The following is a 20,771-nucleotide window of genomic DNA, read 5'->3' on the forward strand; positions in this document are numbered from 1 at the left end:
CTTTGAGGGAAAAAATCTTGACTCAGCGCCGGCGTTAGATAACCTCAGCTTACCCGAGGCCAGCTGAGGACAAACAGCCGTGCGTGAGCGAGAGTCCGGATGCACAAGGCTTACTGAAAGATGAGGGGCCACAGCAGTTGGGCCAGTGAGACAGTTTGGCTTCATCTGTGGAGAGGTCTGATGGTTCTGCTACTTTGGACAGACAGGATGGGAAACGGGAGCCTCACCCAGTCGGGACCTGATGCGCCGACTCAGGCTTCGGTTTTACGGGGTTCCTACACTGTCTTGAAAAGTCTGGAAAAGCATGGAATGTGTGTTTATTATTTCTCCAGGTGTGCATATGTAAAGAAAAAAAAAAAGAAAATTGGAATTTAAAAAAACATTTGGTTTTAAAAACAATTTTTTCTTTTCTATTTTTTTTACTGAAATAAAATCAACTAAAACTTGATTTATATTCTAATGATAAATCCCATCTTGGATTACCTACACCACAGCTTAAGTTTAACGTTTTACGTATTATTATTTTGCTTTCTTAACTTATTGATTAAATGCACAAGATGCATTCAAGAAGGGCTTTGTCACTGCTTTTTTAGTCTCTAATAAAACCAATAAAACTTTTAAGTTCAGGACCAGATTTAAATTCAACTGGATTGGCGGTTCTTAAACACAAAATCTAAAACAAAGAACTAAAACTTCTTATTTTTTAACATTTGATTTTTACAAAGATTGCTTTAAAGAATCTTTATTTGGCGTAGGAAATTCCAATCTATATTTACAAGTGATTACAAATCTAGTCAGTGGTTATAGATGTTGAAGTAAAGTCGATTTATTTTGGTTTTGGTAAATACTAAGAGTCAGTTCCAGTATTGTTTAATGTACGGAACCTGCACATAATAAGAGCCGGTAACGATTCAAGCAGTTTCTGGTAATTTTGTACTTCATTTTCCAGAATGTTATAAGAGCTCCAGAAAACCCACAGTCTGTATAATTATTTCACAGAAAAAGCAAAAGAACTGAGAGGTGAAGATTCTTTCTTTCCTCCCATTGAGGAAGGGAAAACCGATTCTGAAGCAGCCATCCAACTATGCTGGACATGTCCGGTCAGTGCTGCTGTTGCAAGATGAGAAGCACCTGATAGTAGTGCACAGATTAGACATCCAGTAATAAATATTTGAGCAAATATTCTCCTGGGGCATTGCTGCTTTCATGAGTCATGGTGTAATCTGTGGGTATTCCCTCTGTCACTTGCACTCTGGCCAGAAGAAGAGGAAGTGGTGGTGTGGAGGACCGTTTGGGGTTGTTGTTTGTCTTTCAGTGTCTCTTCCAGTCTTCAGTCCCATCTGCTTAGACAATCACAGTCCCAGGTGCAGAGAGACTGAAGATAGAAATATATGAGCACAAAACCCAAGAAAGACAGTAGACATCAATATGTGGAATGATGGACCTGCATTTCATTATTAAAAAGCTTTACAAATGCTCTCCAATGGAGGGAGATAATGATTTTTCAGGCGTGATAAGTTCCTCCAGCTATTTCGTCCATATATAGCCGAGTGATTTACAGGGTAGCTATGGTAATTGGAGGAAGTAGGAGGAGGAAAAAACCTGTTAAGTGGAATGAGATAAAAATTGAATGTGATGGTCCGATTACCCTTCTAGCAACGCCCAGCCCCTCAGAGCTGATCTTTTTTTGGTTTCTGTTGCTCCCTGCAGAGCCCACAGGAAAAGTGTGTTTTTGTTTAGTCGTGGAAGTTCAGAGCTTTAGTTCATGTTGTGCAGACGGCAGTTTGGATAGTGTTGCCAAGAAAAAAAAAAAGGGGGCCTCTTTAAAGAACGGTTCAGGTTGGATTCTTCTGCAGACACGCTCCTTCATGCCTCTGGACTAAGCCAGCCCATTTTCCTCTCAAGTCAAGCTGTTGATACAGTCGACACCGTCAGGAAATGACTGAACGTGGCTTGTTATCTGGTTGCAGGCGCACCATACTGGACTTCACCAGAAAAGATGAAGAACAACTTTCACTTGGTGCCAGCTGCCACCACAGTGAAGTTCCGCTGCGCTGCTGGAGGATTTCCTCAGCCAACACTGCGTTGGCTGAAAAACGGCAGGCCTCTCCGCCAGGAGGACCGCATGGGAGGATATAAGGTAAAATCCAGACAAAAAGTTAACATGAAATTTGTCATTTAAAAAAAAAAATACTTAATGGCACATATTTAATATGCTTTCAGGGAAGGAAGAACTGCCTTTCATTTTAAATGTTACGCTATAGTAGCGCAATTTGAACGCTACTACAGCAAGTACCTGGGTGTTTGCACTGATCCAAGATGTCTTTGAAATAATTATCAAACTAGATGGAGGGTTTTGTAGATAAATTAAAAGCCTGTATTGGGAAAAAAAAAATCCAGGTCGTCTGGGGGAACTTGATTTTATTTTGTTACAGGGTAAAACTTCTCTGAAAACGCTGCACTTTAAGCTTAGTGCTTTAACTTCATTTTTTTTTTTTTTTTTTTCCATTTTCTGATTTTACTACTGAGGTCTGAACCTTTTGAGAGTTTGTACCAATCAAATAATACATTTCCACAAAAATAAAACATATGAAAAAGAATAAAATAAATGATTCCTTCCACAATTCGTCGACTGACCTTTCACCTCTTTTCCACCCTTCATTGGAGAGATGGGAGGAGATGAGACAGAGAAAACGAGGGCAGGGTTTCTGGTGTGAAATTGGAATTGCTCATCCGTGGACGCTGTCTCACCAGGATACTGTGCAGAGTCTCTCACTGTAACGTGAAATGGTTCTTTAGCCCCATCAATTAGAAACATAAGCCCAGGACTGAGAGGGCAAATGCCCTCAGACAGTAATGTATAGAGAAAGTAGGTAGCATCAGGGGTTGAACTGAGTTCAGGATGTTAGGGGGACTCAGTCAGGCAGAAAAATGTTCCACTGGCTGCAGTTAAAAACTAGCTGGTTATTCCTGCGTGGGGATTTTGTTTGTGTTAAAGGTGCTTTATGGATTTTGTTGCAGCAGCATAAAAATGCAACATTTATTCATTAGAGGAAAAACCCACTTGAATAAATGAGTGTTTTGCTGCCCCTGCTGTTAATGCTTTGCACACTCCCACTTAGGTTTCCTCCAGTTTAGATTAAAAAACTGTGGTACAAATATGACAAGTTTGCCTTTGCCGACACACATCCGTATACAAGGTAACTTTGATGCTTGTAATGCATTTAATTTAAATGAAAATGTTCTTTTAATGTTTTAATCACCTCTTTAATTGGGGTGCCATTTTGATGGAAATCAGATCAGATTGCCACCTGTAAAGCATAAAAAACAATCATTGTATTACATTAAGCTATGCAACTATTTTTTGAAAAAACCACTGACTCTGAACGGGTCTTATCCTCCTGGTTAATAAATAATGCATTATAAGTGAAAGTCAGCTTTGTGCCATGAAAAGTAAGGCACAGATCATGGTTGTGTTGCTGCCCAAGTTTCTTCCCCTGCAGGTTTCAGCAACTTTATTAAAACTGAAGGAAAAAAAAAAAAACAGGACCAGAAACAATACAGTCATGCTGTCAGTTACACCGCGGGCATTTCATTCCTCTCTTTTTGTCAACAAATGTTTGACAAAAGCTGTACCTGAGCCCAGCCCCGTGGCCTTACCTCTCCATTGTGTGAAATGTAGGCCTGTACACGCAATAGCTACAGTGTCTCTCTTTAGTGTATAGATGGAAACCTCATTGTTTGCTTACACCTGTGGTTTCCATGCACACTAGAAACTACATTTGCAAATAATTTTGATCAACTGCATGCTTGAAACAGCTCAGACTGCGGAGGTGGTTCTATGTACAATGACAGAGAGGATTAGACCATGGATTCTCAGACATTTTAAAACAAATACCCCATGACCTCATACAAATGTTTACAAGTACAACTTTCTTTATAGATAGTTGCACTTTAGTTCTAGGTTTCCTGAACATAGAACAACAACTTGGAACTGAACAGATTAGTTAAAGTGTGTGACTTAACAAGACAAACCATTTCTACTGAGGAGTTTACGTGGTTAAGTTCTAACTTAGAAAATCTACCAGAAAGAACTTTTGCAGCCAGTATTTCAAGTGGAAAAAGTTGTAGACTTCTCATAAATTACACCTCAAAATCCAACATGGCTGACAATATTTAGAATTTAGAAGTAGCTACAAGGTATTTGCACTTTTGATTATCTGATTACATCTGTAATGCAGAGTACTAAAGCACCGTTTTTAGTTTACATATTTCTGCAGGAATAAAATGAAGGAATGTCCGTCAGTCGTTTGTTAGCTTACATTGATAATTGCAGTTAGCCTTGTCACAGTGTTTCCAGCTTTCAAACTTGAAGCGTCAACAAGATTAGGTTGTGTTTTATATCATCTCCAAATCCAAGTTATGACCTCAGAGGTCACAGAAAATAAATCATGCAGCCAACAGCACTTGTCCCTGGTTCACAAAGTTCACAACAACGAAGTTGCAACAGTTACAATTGTTCACACCTTCCAGCAAATTCCTCCTTCTTCCATTTCTTTCTTTTAGCTAAATTTGTTCATGTCCTTTAATTTTACCTGTGATTCTGTAATCTGACCACAGGTTCGGCACCAGTCCTGGACGCTGATCATGGAGAACGTGACGCCATTGGACAGGGGAAACTACACATGTTTGGCGGAGAATGTGGAGGGATCCATCAACCACACCTTCTCTCTGGATGTATTGGGTCAGTACCTAGACTTTTATTATACCTGCTAAGCTTAGTAAATTGGATAACTGACAGAGGAAAACCGTCCTACAGAGAGTGAGAATAGAGTGTGTGTGTGTGTGTGTGTGTGTGTGTGTAGGCTTATGGTTTGATTGTTGCACGTGTACTGTAGATGCAGGTGGAGGTCAGGGACTGCTGCTGAGATGTTTTTATTACATTACATTACAACAATATTTTTTAAAACTTTAAATATCAGTTCAGTATTTTTGAAGGATTTTGTCTGCATACTACAGCAGACAGCTTACAGAAACCAAAGAGCTGGTCAGACTGGAGGAAGGCTAATAACCCATCAAAATAACACCAAATAAATAAAGACTGTTATTACTGCAATATGTAATAATAACAAACGCACCGTTATATTATTTAAGTGAAAGAAAACTGTCCGTTTTCTGCTTTACTAAGCCAGAGTGGACATTTATAACATTTCTAAATATATGTAAACACTTTATAATGCAGTGGACCCCTGCTACAAAATGATCCTTTAAAACTAACTCGGGCATAACAAGGACGATCGTTTGTCGTCAGTCTTTTAGCTGCTGACCTCCACACTGCTCATGGTGAGTTCAGCCCCAGCTCAGTCAATCCCTCTTCCCTGACCTTTGAAACTCAGAAAGAAAGGAGTGCTTTTGCCTCTGGAGAATCGATAGACGGCAGAGACTACGAGGGAGAGTGGGATAACAGTAGTAGATCAATGTGTGTTTGCTCTCACCGGTTTTGTTCTCCTAATTTGGCATAGGCCTGATCTCCTTTGGACCTGCTGCTCACCACTGTGTGAGCCAACAGTACGCATAAAGGTTCATCTGCTGCAGTCATTCTGTTAAAGGCTGGTCAGTGAACCACAGATAACTAGAAAATACATGAAGCTGCAGTGGTCCAACTCGTCATCCAAGCGTCTTCACGATTTATCCACAGCTGTAGTTGTTCCTGATCTTGTTGCACACTTCCATTTATTTTTATTAGTGCCTACGTTGTGCTGATATTATTTTCTTCAGACTATTTGCATAATGTGAATGCATAGGCATATGTGCAGAAACACAATACGCCTAATTCACACATGCTCACCAACTGAGACCCCTTGCTCTTCCTCTCTCTTAGTTTGACTAAAACTCTCTTTCCAACTGGATTTTGCTTTTTTATTCTAGTTTACTGCAGAATAGTAAACCTCTTCTACGACTGGATCTGTTGTTACTGCTGCCTCTTTACAAGCTCTTTCCTAATTTTTTGTCATTAGCTCAGGGTGCAAATGGAGAGAACAAAAGAGCTGAAATTGAGAGGAAAAAAAAACTTGTTTTTTTTGTTGCCCAAGTGACAAGCACTAAGTCAGACTTTACTGGTTTAAGCTGGAGTCTGGACAAAGGGGCACAGTTGGGCAGCTACACATGGCACATCACAGCTATTCAACACTGTGTGGGTAGCCACATCCTACTCTGTGCCGCACTAAGTATTTCAAGGGTCTCAACTCGACCTGACCTCCCCATGAGGCAAGCTGCCAGGTCACTCAGAGTTCAGCGTCCTTCACTGGTCACCAGGGATTGCTGCCGTCAGCTTGCTCCATCAATTGCTGTGTTCTGGGTTCTGTCTTTGAACTTCACAGTAGATATTAGTCAGCTTTGCTGTATCCACTGTTCTCATGAGGCTCTGTGCCTCTTTTCTGTTATTCTGCACATGCATTCCTTCTGAAGTCATTTCGTTTTTGTTTTAATTACAGAACGTCCAAACATAAGACATGGAATCACATTATTGGCCAAGTTTTGCATAGAGCGGGCACTGCTAGCTGATTTTGTGTACTTTTTTCTTCCACCTTAAAGCTAATGTATGCACTGTTTTGTCATGAAGAAATTGTGGAAAAACTGTGGAAAAGTTAGAGGGTATAATATCTTTAAAATGCACTGAATACCGACTCTGGTTCACTCTATTAGTCTTGACACTTCTAAGTTATAGTTCTAAGCCTTTCTGGTCCTGTGGTTTCGCTTAGTAAATAATGTTGTTAGGTTTTTATAGCGAGTGCTTGATGTTTCCACCTTCTCGAAGTTGGAAAAGTTTGAGAGGGTAAAGAATGCTGGAAAAATGGGGGCAAATAAAGACTGACAATAAACAAGGCAAACCCTAGGAATGTGCAGAAAGGAGGGGGGAGGTCTTGAGAGAGGATTTGACAAATTTCAGAAAAGGCAGCAAAAGAAGAAAGACTGTAGAAGTCTCTACTTCCTGGAATTTAAGTGATAGTTTGTGCCAGTTTTGTTCTTTTTATTAAACATAGAATCTCATCCGTTGACATTGGCTGATGATGACTAACTCAAAAACTCATAAACATGCATGTACAAACAAATCCACTGCACCTACCTTAAGGTTTTGTTTTGGAAAGGCTCTGCTGGGCTCATGAGTCATGTCACAGCATGGGAGCTGTAGGGACTCCTCAGGGTAGCTGTAAAAGCTGGCGGGGGGGGGGTCTGAAACAGGGCATTGTTCCCCAGGTCTCCCTCTGTCTGACTTGGATACTAAATATTTACATGTGTAACAATGCATAGGATGGTGCACTTTCCAAAACCGCCACATATTTTAGTAATTAACCATAAAAATCGTTCTCCAATTATTTAACCACTGAACAATTGTGAAATTCTTCTTACTCTCTTTCAACAGGTCGGCAACCTCACCGGCCAAGTCTCCTGCCTGGTTTTCTTTCCAATACCACGGTACGCGTTGGAGAGGACGCCCAGTTCCAGTGCAACGTCTATGTTCATGGCGAGTCTCACTTCCAGTGGCTGAGACTCATCCCCAGGAATGGCAGTCGTTATGGGCCTGATGGACCCCCCAACATCAAAGTGTTAAAGGTAGGTCACTTTCCACCCTATGCTTTTTATACTCTGAACACATTTTTCCTCTCTTGTCCTGTGATTTTCTTTAGTTTTAGTTGAACTTTCAAAGTCGGATAAGAAACTTATTATATTTCCATTATATTGCTCGTAATGTTGGCATAATTTTGTTTCTTGCACTTCTAGTTATGATTTAATTTACGTCTTAGAAAAGTCAGACTTTATCTGTCAGAACATTGTAGCTACCATTTCACATGAACAGGTGAAAGAGTATTTAATGGGTAGTGGTGTACTGCTGTTGTTTTTGTTGCTATGTGCTCCTGTGCCTGATGCTCATTTTGTTTGATGCATTGCAGAGCTCAAACATTCCCACAGACATTGAGTTTCTCACCATCACCAATGTCACAGAGGAAGACGCTGGGGAGTATCTCTGCAAAGTCTCCAATCATCAAGGGGAAGCCGTCCAGTCAGCCTGGCTGAAGGTCGTCCCAGGTAAGCTACTGAGAAAATATGCTTGATAATTCAGGTTTTTTCCAGGTATATAAAATCACTTACCGGTACTTTTCTTTCTTTTCACCCTTAATTGATTTTATCCAAAGTAGTTTAATTTATACAAGAATTGCAAGTAAGCCAAGACTGTCGAGGATGCACCCAAATGTTTCCAAGGATTGATTATGCTACATTTTTAATGCTAATCTTGGGTAACTTTGCATAACACAGTCTCTAGCCAAAACAATAACAGCTCAAATTTGAGTTCATAAAATCAAGATTTATATGGTTATTAATCCAGTAAGTTTGAGCAGTTTAAGAACAGTGGCTACCAAACTGATCTACAAATCCAAGTGAGGATTTAAAAGGGCTGCATCACAAGTTCACAACCCCTACCACTTCCTCTACAGTTTCTCACAACTTCTGCTTTAGCCCAGAAATCACTTTAAGTTAATCCACACATGTGATAGATTGATCAGGAGTCAAAGTTATTACAGACAATAAAATAACTTTTTTTACACACAAAAACTAGTATGGAAAGCTGTTTATTCATTTGTGTTTCATACTCTGTGATTTTAAGTTTTTAGGATTGCTCTACATCATGTTCTCTTATGTAAGGGAATTTTATTAGCTTTAGTGCAAGGTGATTCTTCCTTTAGTGAGTTCATCCATTAGATTACTCCAATGATACAGTTTGCTCAACATCTTAGACACCAGCAGGGACCATATATTCTGCAATATTATGTGAGCTGGCAGGCTGTTGAAAACCCAGAGAAGATAACGCTGTAGCTCGCAGACGACCTACTGCAACTCCAGACGGAAGTAGAGCTCCCAGAGCAGCTTGACGGTTTTCCAAATCCAAAACAAAACGAGGATTTGTTTTCACTCTTCTTTTACTCCTTTTAGAAACTCTACTCTTTGGTTCTGATTTTGCATGCAACTGAAACATTTATATAGATTTCTTTTTTTTTTTTCAGTTACATTTTAAATTTTTTTTTTTACTGATTCCTATAATTTATTTATTTTTGTATTTGTTCATTCCACTTTTAAAGAAAATAATGGTGAAAAAAACACAAGCTCATTTTATGTTCAGTCCTGGTTTTAGTGTTTATATCTGGCTTATTCATATGCTGGTGAATATATAGTATATTATAATGTAATTCCAGTTATATTGATGGAATTGTAGTATTCCAGTAGCATAATTCCACCCTGGTAAATTGAGAAATTCATTCATTTCTCATTTATTCAATGAGGGAAAAAAACAAAATCTCATGGCATCATGGATTCTTTGAGATGCTTCAATAAATAATTAGTATAAGGATGCACAATTATGCAACCAGGTCATTACATTCATCTTTACTTTTTATCTGTTTTTTTTTCCTATAACAAATTTTATTCTCGTCACATTATGTGCTTAAAATTATTCATCACTGCCTCATTTTTTTTTAAAACCCCAGCATTTTGAAGAGATTGCGCACACATTTAAAAGCCTCTGGAAAGCATCATCCTTGCCTGCTTGGTCGGCTGAGCTAACAAAGGAATTCTGTTTGCGATTTGCAGGGGTAAAGCAGTCTCTTTCACACACACACACTCAACCTTTTTATTATACGGGAAGTTTAGATCATACACAGCCCAAGTAAAGGCTAATATCTCTTGTTTTGCAATCTGAAGTTAAGTGCGTATTGTTCCGACGACGGTGGGTATGTTTTTGTGCTTGTGCTCGCGTGTCTCTGTCATTAAAACAGAGTGCAGACACATGGAGGCTCACTTGTTCAGTTTGAGCCATGATTTAAAATCTGGTGACACTGTTAAAGCAACTAAAGGCCTGTTAAATTCTTCAAAACCAGGATTACTGATATCCCTGTCAGACAAAAGGGAGTTGCGATGATGTCACAAAACGAGTTCTGTTTAGTCCGCCTGTCAATGGTGATTACATTGACTCATGAGTCATATTTTTAATGTCTGTCTCTGCTTTTACTTGCCAACCTGTCCTAACCTCAGTCTGAAGCATTCGTAAGGTGGGAGGGACATTGTTTCACATCGTTTAGGGTCCTCTCCTGTGCGGCTCACTGCAACTTGACGAGTCTGACTACTTTCTACAGTTTGTCGAGTACTTTATGTTGAAAAATATGAACTTCCTCCTATATTTGACTTCATCCTAGCAAAGAACTGAAAACAGATCTGGGCTTCAATGGGACTTTTTCACAAATGACTGGGAACTATTAGCTATATTCTGGCCTTCCTATTGCAAATGTTGATTCACGTCAATCCCTTTAAGAGCTGTGTGAGGAGTCGTTTCCTAAACTATGGCTTATATCTTCTCCTTTTTGTGCACTCCATTTTCTCCTTCCCCAACTTCAAACTTCCCCTACTCTTTCCCCATTTGCTCCACAGATCCATCAAACAAATGCCAAATTTCTAAGCCCCTGGAGTCCCCAGTGCACCCAGGCGAGGTGCTGAAGCTCAGGTGTCCTCTGCCGGTGACGGGAACCATCACTTGGACCAAAGATGGCGGCTCTCTGAGTACCAACAACCGCACGCTGGTAGAACAGGAGGTGCTGCAGATCCGGGATGTCAAGCCCAAGGACTCAGGCCTGTACGCCTGCACCAGCGAGGGCAAAGAAACCGTCTGCTTCATAGTCAACATCACAGGTGAGTCAGAGGGACTCGACAGGTTAGAGCAGAGCAGGAGTGACGGTTTGGAGGTGGATGGGTTTATAGTAGGAGGTTAAGCTCAGAAAATGGCCATAGAATTGTTTTTTTTTTTCCTCTTTGGGTGAGGAGGCTGACGTTTTTTTGGTTCTGACAGAATCTGCTGAGGGTGTTTGTTGTTCTTATTAAATATCCTAGAACTCAAACTCTATAAGCCTCTGAATGCTTGGTCTCGGGTGTGTTTGCGTTAAGTCAAAGGAGAATGGTAACTACGGTAAGTCATGCCTCAACACAGAGTGATTGGAGGACACAGGGTGGATAGCCTGCAGTTAAATTAGTAAGTGGTAAATGAATGTGAGTTTGAATGAGTTTGAGCTCTCATCTCTTACCTGCAGATTACAATCCTAGACAGACGATGCAGCCCTAAATAAATTCACTTTTATTTTTGCTGTATTATAATGTCTTACTTGACCTCTATCTCGGTGGGGATGATATTCATACCTCTGCAAAAAAAAATTTTCTGACTGGAAGCAATATGACTTTTTCAGAGTCCCCCAGCCAGATTCCTGACTAAAATAGTAAGAGGTATGAATAATTTATATTTTATCTGTATTCCTCAGACATACAATGATATTTCTGTTATTCTAATGAGCTAAGGATGCCACGCGCTCTAACAATTTGCCAGTTTAGAACAGATACAGGCCCACAGAATCACAGACCCTCCACCATGCTTACCAATGGGCATTTCTGGTGCTTTCACATACTCCCAACGACCCTGCGGAAAATAATCTTCAATAATAACAGGCAAGTAATAATCCTGGTTAATCCAGTTTCATGAAGATCAACACTCGTCTGCCTCCGTTGAAAGGCATGCTCTCTTGTCGTTCCCATTTTGACAAGAAACATTCTCCTATGCTTCACTTCGTATTTATTCCCCAGAGACTCTTTCATCATGGATTACTTATAAACAAATCAGCCAAACTGAGAAAAGCACATTATTTATCAAATTTTGCTGCGTTTTTCTTTTACAACAGACCAGGCTGTCAAAATGTCACTAAGAAACAGCAGAAAGGAAAAAAAAAAAAGAGTTTTGTCTTAGGGGTTTGGGCGGAGGCAGCTGTTAGCAACAACAAATGCTGCCTTTACCCATTTCTCTGCATGTTCCTGTCTGGACTTATACAGTTAGATCGTGGGGAGGGCATGTGTGTGTGTCTTCCAGGCTAGATGCTCGAGGGAATACAGGAATTCCTGAGATTCCTTCAGCTAGTGTCTCCCAGGTAGTGAGGCCTCAAGGAGCCAACCAGCAAGCCAGCCAAATCAGTCAGCTGTGCTCATCCATTATGAAAGCTGGCCATCTGGACCCAGTTACCCACCTGGACCCAATGTGTGCTGGTGTGTGTGTGTGAGAAAGAGAAAGTTTTACCCTAGTTTGTATAGCAGCAACTTACACATGTCTGCTTTTGCTTACACACTCACAAAGAGAGGCTGAAGTAACGATGAGGGCTTCCACATCTTGTTAAAATTCTCCACACGCATCGCGTCTCGCCATGAGTTCTCCTCCTCCACTTTCGGGCTGACTGTAATTGCCTGAAATGCATTAAATAAGGAGGGAAAGACAGGAAAAAATGGGGGGAGAGTGAAAAGTTCCACCATTATGGTCATAGTAAGCTGTCTGGAAACAAAGAACAAGCTGTTCTGGCAGTACAGTTGCAATTTCTCGCCTTATGTGTTTCAGAAAATTCAAAACCGAGAATATTATTAAAAGAGTGCGGGAAGGAGAGGAAGAAGGGGGTGAGAGAGTGGTGTTGGATCAGTACCAACAATTCTGTGAGCACGGCATTGAGACTTGGCCGGACAGCCAGGACTGTAGCAAGGAGGAGCGTGGAAGTAAGGGGGGAGTGAGAGTTAAAAAAGTAAGGGGTAGCTTTATATCCGTGACTTTACTTGTGGAACTCTCATATTGGGCTGAAAAAGCATCGCAAGCACCTTGGAGTTGCTTAAAAATAGATGAAACACAGTACCAGAGTGTCTATCACGAGCAACGGCAGGAGAGATGGAAGCGTTTCCAGAGTGCTGGGAAAGGGAAGGGAATGTCGAGGCTCTGCTTTCTGTTTTCTCTTCCACATTGTTCTAATTTCATTTTATCCTTTTTTTCTCTTAATTTTTTTGTGTAAATGTGTCTTGCAAAAGTATTTACACTAATAACTTTTTTCCACATTTCACCACTTTACAACCACAAACATCAATGTGTTTTATTGGAACTTTCCATAATAAATAAAGACAAAGCAGCACGTTATTGTGATGTGGAAAAAAAAGTTTGTTTAAAATGCAAACTATATATATATATATATATATATATATATATATATATATATATATATATATATATATATATATATATATATATATATATATATATTTATATATATATATATATATAATTTTTACAAAGCACATTGATGTTTGTAGTTGTAAAGTGGAAATGGGGTATCTGCTCTGATACCCCTAAATAAATAGGAAAAACATGACAGTTTTGTCCATTCTTCTTTGCAGAATGGCTCAAGCTCAGTCAGATCGAAACTATTTCATCGTTGTCTTGCTGACTTGCGCTGTCAGTAACACCTGAAACATTGCAAGTGGAGCTTGTATCTGCGTTATAGGAAGAGCAAGTGAACTGTAATATGTCTGTAGGAACTTTGAGGGAAAAAAATCTTGACTCAGCGCCGGAGTTAGATAACCTCAGCTTACCCGAGGCCAGCTGAGGACAAACAGCCGTGCATGAGCAGGAGTCCGGATGCACACAGCTTAGGGGCCGTTGAGGGGCCACAGCAGTCGGCTCAGCAAGGCAGTTTGGCTTCATCTATACAGAGGTCTGAAGGTCCTGCCCCTTTGGACAGAGAGCATGGGAAGCGGCAGCCTTCACCTAGTCAGGACCTGATGTACCGTCTGGGGCGTCAGTTGTAGGTCAAAGGTTGCTTTGTGGAGAGAAAGCAACCTTCAGTCCTCCAAATCTATCTCTCTGTTTGCAGATGGAGTTAGCATATTAAGGTTAAGGAACTCAGAGACAAAGATTTAGCAGGATGGGCAAAAAGTAGTTTAATCCATTGAGGAAGGGAATGCAGTTCTGACACAGCTGTCCAACTATGCTGGACATGTCCGGTTGATCTGTACACAGATTAGACATCCAGTAATAAATCTTGGAGCAAATATTCTCCTGGGGCATTGCTGCTTTGATGTGTCATGGTGTAATCTGTGGGTATTCCGTCTGTCGCTTGCACTCCGGCCAGAAGAAGAGGAAGTGGTGGTGTGGAGGACCGTTTGGGGTTGTTGTTTGCTTGAGTGTCTCTTCCAGTCTTCAGTCCCATCTGCTTAGACAATCACAGTCCCAGGTGCAGAGGGAGAGAGGGAAAGCAAATCCAGCTGACAAAGAGACAGATGTTGGGAGTAAAAGAGCAAAAAACACAAGTAAGACAGTAGATATCGATATGTGCAATGGTGGGGCTGCATTTCATTATTAGAAAGCGTTAGAAACCTTCCCTTGTGACTGGACATAATGATTTTTCAGGCGTGATAAGTTCCTCCAGCTATTTCGTCCATATATAGCCGAGTGATTTACAGGGTAGCTATGGTAATTGGAGGAAGTAGGAGGAGGAAAAAAACTGTTAAGTGGAATGAGATAAAAATTGAATGTGATGGTCCGATTACCCTTCTAGCAACGCCCAGCCCCTCAGAGCTGATCTTTTTTTGGTTTCTGTTGCTCCCTGCAGAGCCCACAGGAAAAGTGTGTTTTTGTTTAGCCGTGGAAGTTCAGAGCTTTAGGTCATGTTGTGCAGACGGCAGTTTGGATAGTGTTGCCAAGAAAAAAAAAATAAGGGGGCCTCTTTAAAGAACGGTTCAGGTTGGATTCTTCTGCAGACACGCTCCTTCATGCCTCTGGACTAAGCCAGCCCATTTTCCTCTGAAGTCAAGCTGTTGATACAGTCGACACTGTCAGGAAATGACTGAACGTGGCTTGTTATCTGGTTGCAGGCGCGCCATACTGGACTTCATCAGCGAAGATGGAGAAGAAGTTGCATGCAGTGCCAGCTGCCAACACAGTGAAGTTCCGCTGTGCTGCAGGAGGAGACCCCCAGCCAAAACTGCATTGGCTGAAAAACGGCAGGCCTTTCCGCCAAGAGGACCGCATGGGAGGATATAAAGTAGGGGAAACACTAATCCACCAAACTGCTAATACTAATATAATCTCAGTCCCCCTTTTTGCCTTCCATTCTTTAATACTTTTGAAGGAGTAATTCATTATTAGAAATGCTAATTCCTAATAGCTTTAATGAATTTAACCCTCAGATTAACTGCATTTATATAAATGTAAAAAACTTACTTTTCTGACATAACAACACTGACACAGCAGAGTCTCAAAGAAAGACCAAAATAAACAGAATAAATCTGTATGCATGCACAACCAGACATTGCAGTTCATCATTACTGCAATGTTAGCGCTAATACTGAAGACTGCTAATGGCAATCCCATTACCAGTGACAACAATTAGCATTATTGTTCTCATCAGAGACTTAAAGAGTTCAATTATAAGCTTTGCATAACATCAACAATCTATTTAAATACTCATAAGTGTACAATCCCAGTGCTTTATAGGAAAAATAAAAGCTGCTTTACATTTTATCTGCTGGTTGTGACTCTGTACTGTACCTGAGATTTTATGGCAACACAGTTGGGTCAGAGCTATTTCACAGCAACCAGTTTTACCTGAACTTGCAAAAATCTAAGTTGCTAACTGAATTAGTGATAGCTGGTGGAGTGCACATGGTTGGATTGCATGAGATTAGAAAATCAACAATGGCACTAATATTGGTAACTATTGCTAAGACAATATCTGTTGCAATATATGGCCATTTTCTGTTTTCCTTTTTATCTGTGCTTCCATCACTTTTTTACTTTTAGCAGTTCTGTGCAACTGCCTTGTGTGAGGATCTGCTGCTGAGATTCTGTCCAACAGGCTAAATGTTACATTGACATGTAAACTATTTTGCGCTCTAGACATTTGCGATATTGATATTGGTGCAGCCCTTGTACATGATATTTTTGATTACATTAAGCTAAAATGTATAGACTTTGCACATTTCACATCCACATGATGGGGAGTGATTTACCAGAGATAATTAAGTGTCAGTTTACTGAATGAATACGTGTTTGAAATATAAAAAAGTGGTCAAGTTTGCTTTACTTTTAAAGTTTCTTTTGACTTATGAGCTTTTACTACAAGAGTGAAGATTTTTATCAAGCTGAACATTTTTCTCATGTTTCTGATGGCAATAAAGGTTATCCTATATAATTCTTGGTTCTTCTGGTTAACAACTTAGTCAAAGAGAGAAACGTCCACTATAAGTAACTTATTCAAACTAGTTCCTACATGTGATTTAATCAATATCAAATATAGCTGTGGTCACATCTATTTTAAAGACATAGGATTATGCCCTCGAATGAATGCAAAAAACAAATTTCCATTATGGTTTTTGATGTTTTAGATGAAGATGTCTTACATCTGGTGGTGACTATATATGTGGCTGATATCTTGATAGTTTGATGTTTTGGGTAGATTACTTCCCCTTGGTTGAGTAAAATGACCAGATATGCTGTACCGGTCTTCCTGCCAGGAAAAGTTAGACCCAGATAACGTTTGGGTTGCTCCTGAAGTCTCTTCCCCTTCGACTTTCAGTCCCTCATTACAACTAAGACAAAAATCAGCACCAGAAACGACACAGTCATGCTGTCAGTTACACCGCGGGCATTTCATTCCTCTCTTTTTGTCAATAAATGTTTGACAAAAGCTGTACCTGAGCCCAGCCCCGTGGCCTTACCTCTCCATTGTGTGAAATGTAGGCCTGTACACGCAATAGCTACAGTGTCTCTCTTTAGTGTATAGATGGAAACCTCATTGTTTGCTTACACCTGTGGTTTCCATGCACACTAGAAACTATGCTTGCAAATAATTTTGACCAACTGCATGCTTGAAACAGCTCAGACGATGAAGATGGTTCCACATACAATGATAGAGAAAGACATTTCTCAAATATTTTTAAACAAATACCACCTTAGTTTATACTCAGGTTTACAAGGACTGCTTGCAAGATGACTTATGCTAGTTCAGCTAGCAGGCAGCAACATCTCTTTCTTCTTGTTATTTTCTTTCACTGCTACTTCCTTCATGTCTCCTAATCTCACATCAATGATTCTGTATCTTGGCTACAGGTGCGCCTCCAGCACTGGACCCTGATCATGGAGAGCGTGGTTCCATCGGACAAGGGAAACTACACCTGCTTGGTGCAGAACGAATTTGGATCCATCAACCACACCTACACTCTGGATGTAGTGGGTCAGTACGCCTGTTGAGGTTAGAGAAGTAGAGAACTGGTAGGGAAAAACTTCCCACAGTCAGTGAGGGTAATGTGTGTGAGCATGCTGTTTAATTGGACAGGTGCGCGGTGGATGCACAGCACACCTGTGTTCTGTGCTGCCAAGAGTGCAGATGGCAAAGATGAATATGTCATCAGGTTCAGTGCAGCTTTCATTATTTCATATTGGAATATTTTTTTTAAACCAGGGATGTCAAAGGGTTGCTTGGAATCCTTTGAATGCTGTATTGTGGCCCCCAACTGCCAGAAAAAGCGATTGATACAAATAGACACCAAAAATGTTCAAGGCCAGATTCTCACAGACAAACGAATATTTAATTACATTGGAAAATGTCACACTTGTCTTTTATTTGTTTTTTTCATAATATGTAGGATCACAAACATCCAGCAAATTAATTGAAATCAAGAAATATTACATTTTTGAGTATGAGTATGTTCAACTTGACAGTTATGATAAGTACTGACGACATGTTTTTCTTTTATTTTGATTTCGTATTATTTTCATTTTAAAATATATTGTGGCCCATGCCCATTTTTAACCTGACAAAAATGTTGGACAAATCTGTTTTAGAGAAATTAGTTTTAAATGACCTCTGACAGACAGTTTGGATATTTTGACATGAAGTTCTGTGAAAATATTTCCCTTTATTTCTTCTCTTGTGGCAGACAAATTTCATATCAATGGAAGTTTGGGGAATAAAACCTCAAGTATTAAATCTCTCCACCTCTGAAAGGAGCTGTTGTTAGGTGTGATGCTGTTTTCTCAGTGGAACAGTGTTGCTGCATTTATTCACTTGACCAGCCTGAAGTGGACAAACTGAAATGAACTGACCCTTTAAAGCAGACTCATGTGACATGATGAGCTCAGCCTCGCTGACCTTTGGCATGCAAGAAGAAGTGTTTTTTACTCCATTCGCAGAATCAATAAATGGCAGGAACAACAGGGGGAGTGGGATAACAGTAGTAGATAAGTTTTCCCACACCAACATTGCTTGCTTAATTCGACGTGGACCTCATCTATTTTGGGCCTGCCACTCGCTCCTTTGTGAGCCATCAATACTTGTTAAAATTTATATGATGCAGTTATTTTTTAAAGCCTGGTCAGTGAACCACAGATTACCAGAACAGAGGGGAGCAGTCCAAGCGACTGCAGTCTGTATAAATATGTGAAGTTACTTCTGATGTTTTTTCATACTACCATTACTTATTACCGTTCCATAGATTGTAATTAGCAGCATTATTTGCACCATGTTAGGCTGGAATTGAATACCGGAGGGTGTTTGCACAATGTGAATGTATAGGCACATCACAGAAACAGGTTACAGCCAACACATGTTCACACACGCTCCCCAATTGAGGCCCCATACTCTTACTCTCTCTGGAGCTGGCTGAAGCTCTCCTTCTAACTGCATATTGTTTTTTGTTTGGTTTTACTGCAGAACAGTAAACTTCTTCCATGCCTGTAACCTCTGGCTTCATTTTTCACCAGTAGACTGGTGGGTGGGGGAAAAAAAGAGGCAAAATGGAGACAAATAAAGCCTTTTTTTTATCAGACTTTTTGTAGCTCAAACGAGCTGTAGGATCAGCTTTTAGAAACAAAAACACCCAGACTTTATCGGTTTAAGCTGGAGTCTGGACTATGGGTTGCAGTCGGGCAGCTACAAGCTGACGCACATGCTATGCCGCAGCTATTCATCACTGTGGGGACAGGCACTTGCCATCCTGTGCCACACTGAGATTTTCCTGGGTCTCTGTCCTCCCCGGACCCTTTTGAGCCGAGTTGCCAGGTTGCTCAGAGTTCAAAGTCCTTCACTGGTCAACAGGGAATGCTGCCAGGCTACTCCACGAATCACAAGATTAGTTTTAGGAACTAGTTATCGGTCAGGATATATTTATATGTACTGTAAATAAAGTCAGAATCATTTATCTTTCTGCCGCCTTGCAACAGAATAATTGTTTCTTTGTGATTGTTAATCATATGAAATCACAAAAAAACATCAAGAGAAAATCTGAAGAAAAAAAATCAGTCATAATGTGGAAAATGTTTAATGTTACGGACGCCTAAAACGGAGGCGTTTACTGTTTTAGTTATACCACTACAGAATCTAATTCATTTTGTTGTTAGGTTTTACAGAGAGCGCTTGATGTCTCCACCCTCTGGAAGCATGAAAAGTTTGAGTGTGTAAAGAGGGCCAGAAAATCGGGGCAAAGAAAAATAGACAATAAACAAGGCAAACCCTGAGAATGCACAGAAAGAAGGAGATTTGGTTTTGGAGAGAGGAAGAAGGGGAGGTAGTCATCAGATGTGACATATTTCAGAAAAGTCAGCAAAAGAACAAAAGGCAGTAGAAGTCTTTACATCCTGGAATTTAAATGGTAGTTTGTGACGGTTTTCTTCTTTGCATTAAACGTAGAATCTCCACCCCTGACACTGGCTGATGTCTAACTCCAAAACTCATAAACATACACGTACAAATAAATCCACTGCATGTTTCGGAAAGGCTCTGCTGGGCTCCTGAGTCATGTCACAGTGTGGGAGCTGTGGGGACTCCTTGGGGTAGCTGTAAAAGCTGGGGGAGGTCTGAAAGGGGGTATTGTTCCCCAGGTCTCCCTCTGTTGGGGTTCACAAGGTAAATATTAGTTTATAGAAGAATGCAGATGGTGCTAAACTCTCCAAAAACATGCATGGAGACCATTTATTGACCATAAAACGTCCTGATCCTCAAGTATCACTCAAGCTCAGTGAAAGAACAATTATTATTAATTAAAAAATACTTCATTCCAAACAAAAATTAAATGTTGTCATAACTCATATAATCCAAGTATCTTTAAAGAGTCTTTCTGAATGGCAATGCTGTGGGAAAGACTGTAATGAAATGCTAGCAGCTCAAATTCTGGGCAGCAGAGACGATATTTCACACCAACATGTACTGGATGACATAACCAGTTGTTAGGAAGCACTGCTAATCCATCTCATTTGATTTTGCAATGCTAAATAGCAGCTTCTACTTCTAAAAACAATACCGTGTTGACACGGTTACGCAGCATAATAACTGTCTGAGCCTACGAGAACAAATCAGAACTGACGTAACAGAGCAACTCCGGGAGCAGCATAATTCTACTGCCTTCTTCTTGTCTGGTGAATGAGCGTGGAAAAGATACGTTGTTTATCTTCTACAACAGAACGGTCACCACACAGGCCCATCCTCCAGGCTGGACAGCCCGCCAACACCACGGTACACGTCGGCGAGGACGCCCAGTTCCAGTGTAAGGTCTACAGCGACGCCCAGCCTCACATCCAGTGGCTGAAACACGTCAGCGTAAACGGCAGTCGGTACAGGCCTGACGGAAACCCCTACGTCAAAGTGTTAAAGGTAGATCCTTTTGTACCCATTTTTATATCATAACCACACTTTTCCCCCCTCTTGCTTTGTAATTTACAGTATTTTACGAGAAGTCAAATAAGAAACCCATTACATCCCTCCCCCTAACTTTATGTACACTTTTGCCTTTTAAGTTTAAATAAGTGTTTTCTCTGTGACATTTTTCCTTGAAATGTGGTTTGCCTTTCGCTGTGATGTTTGCAAGGAACATCACATCCATAA

At 40.4% G+C, this 20,771-nt stretch overlaps 1 protein-coding gene across 6 annotated transcripts in view; it reads left to right on the forward strand.

Moving 5' to 3' along the window:
• Nucleotides 1-20,771, forward strand: part of fgfr2 (fibroblast growth factor receptor 2) — a 54,346-nt gene that overhangs the window by 12,528 nt on the left and 21,047 nt on the right. For all 6 annotated transcript variants that reach the window (XM_088013074.1, XM_088013073.1, XM_088013075.1 and 3 more), the window contains 8 exons: nt 1,971-2,140; nt 4,621-4,744; nt 7,424-7,614; nt 7,953-8,088; nt 10,480-10,737; nt 14,767-14,936; nt 17,003-17,126; nt 20,350-20,540. In XM_088013074.1, the coding sequence (XP_087869200.1) occupies nt 1,971-2,140; nt 4,621-4,744; nt 7,424-7,614; nt 7,953-8,088; nt 10,480-10,737; nt 14,767-14,936; nt 17,003-17,126; nt 20,350-20,540 (1,364 nt within the window). The remainder of the gene's footprint in view (nt 1-1,970; nt 2,141-4,620; nt 4,745-7,423; nt 7,615-7,952; nt 8,089-10,479; nt 10,738-14,766; nt 14,937-17,002; nt 17,127-20,349; nt 20,541-20,771) is intronic.

The sequence above is a fragment of the Poecilia mexicana genome, unplaced genomic scaffold, assembly GCF_051168715.1.
Source record: "Poecilia mexicana isolate PSO_F unplaced genomic scaffold, ASM5116871v1 scaffold_15, whole genome shotgun sequence".
Classification (NCBI taxonomy): Eukaryota; Metazoa; Chordata; class Actinopteri; order Cyprinodontiformes; family Poeciliidae; genus Poecilia; species Poecilia mexicana.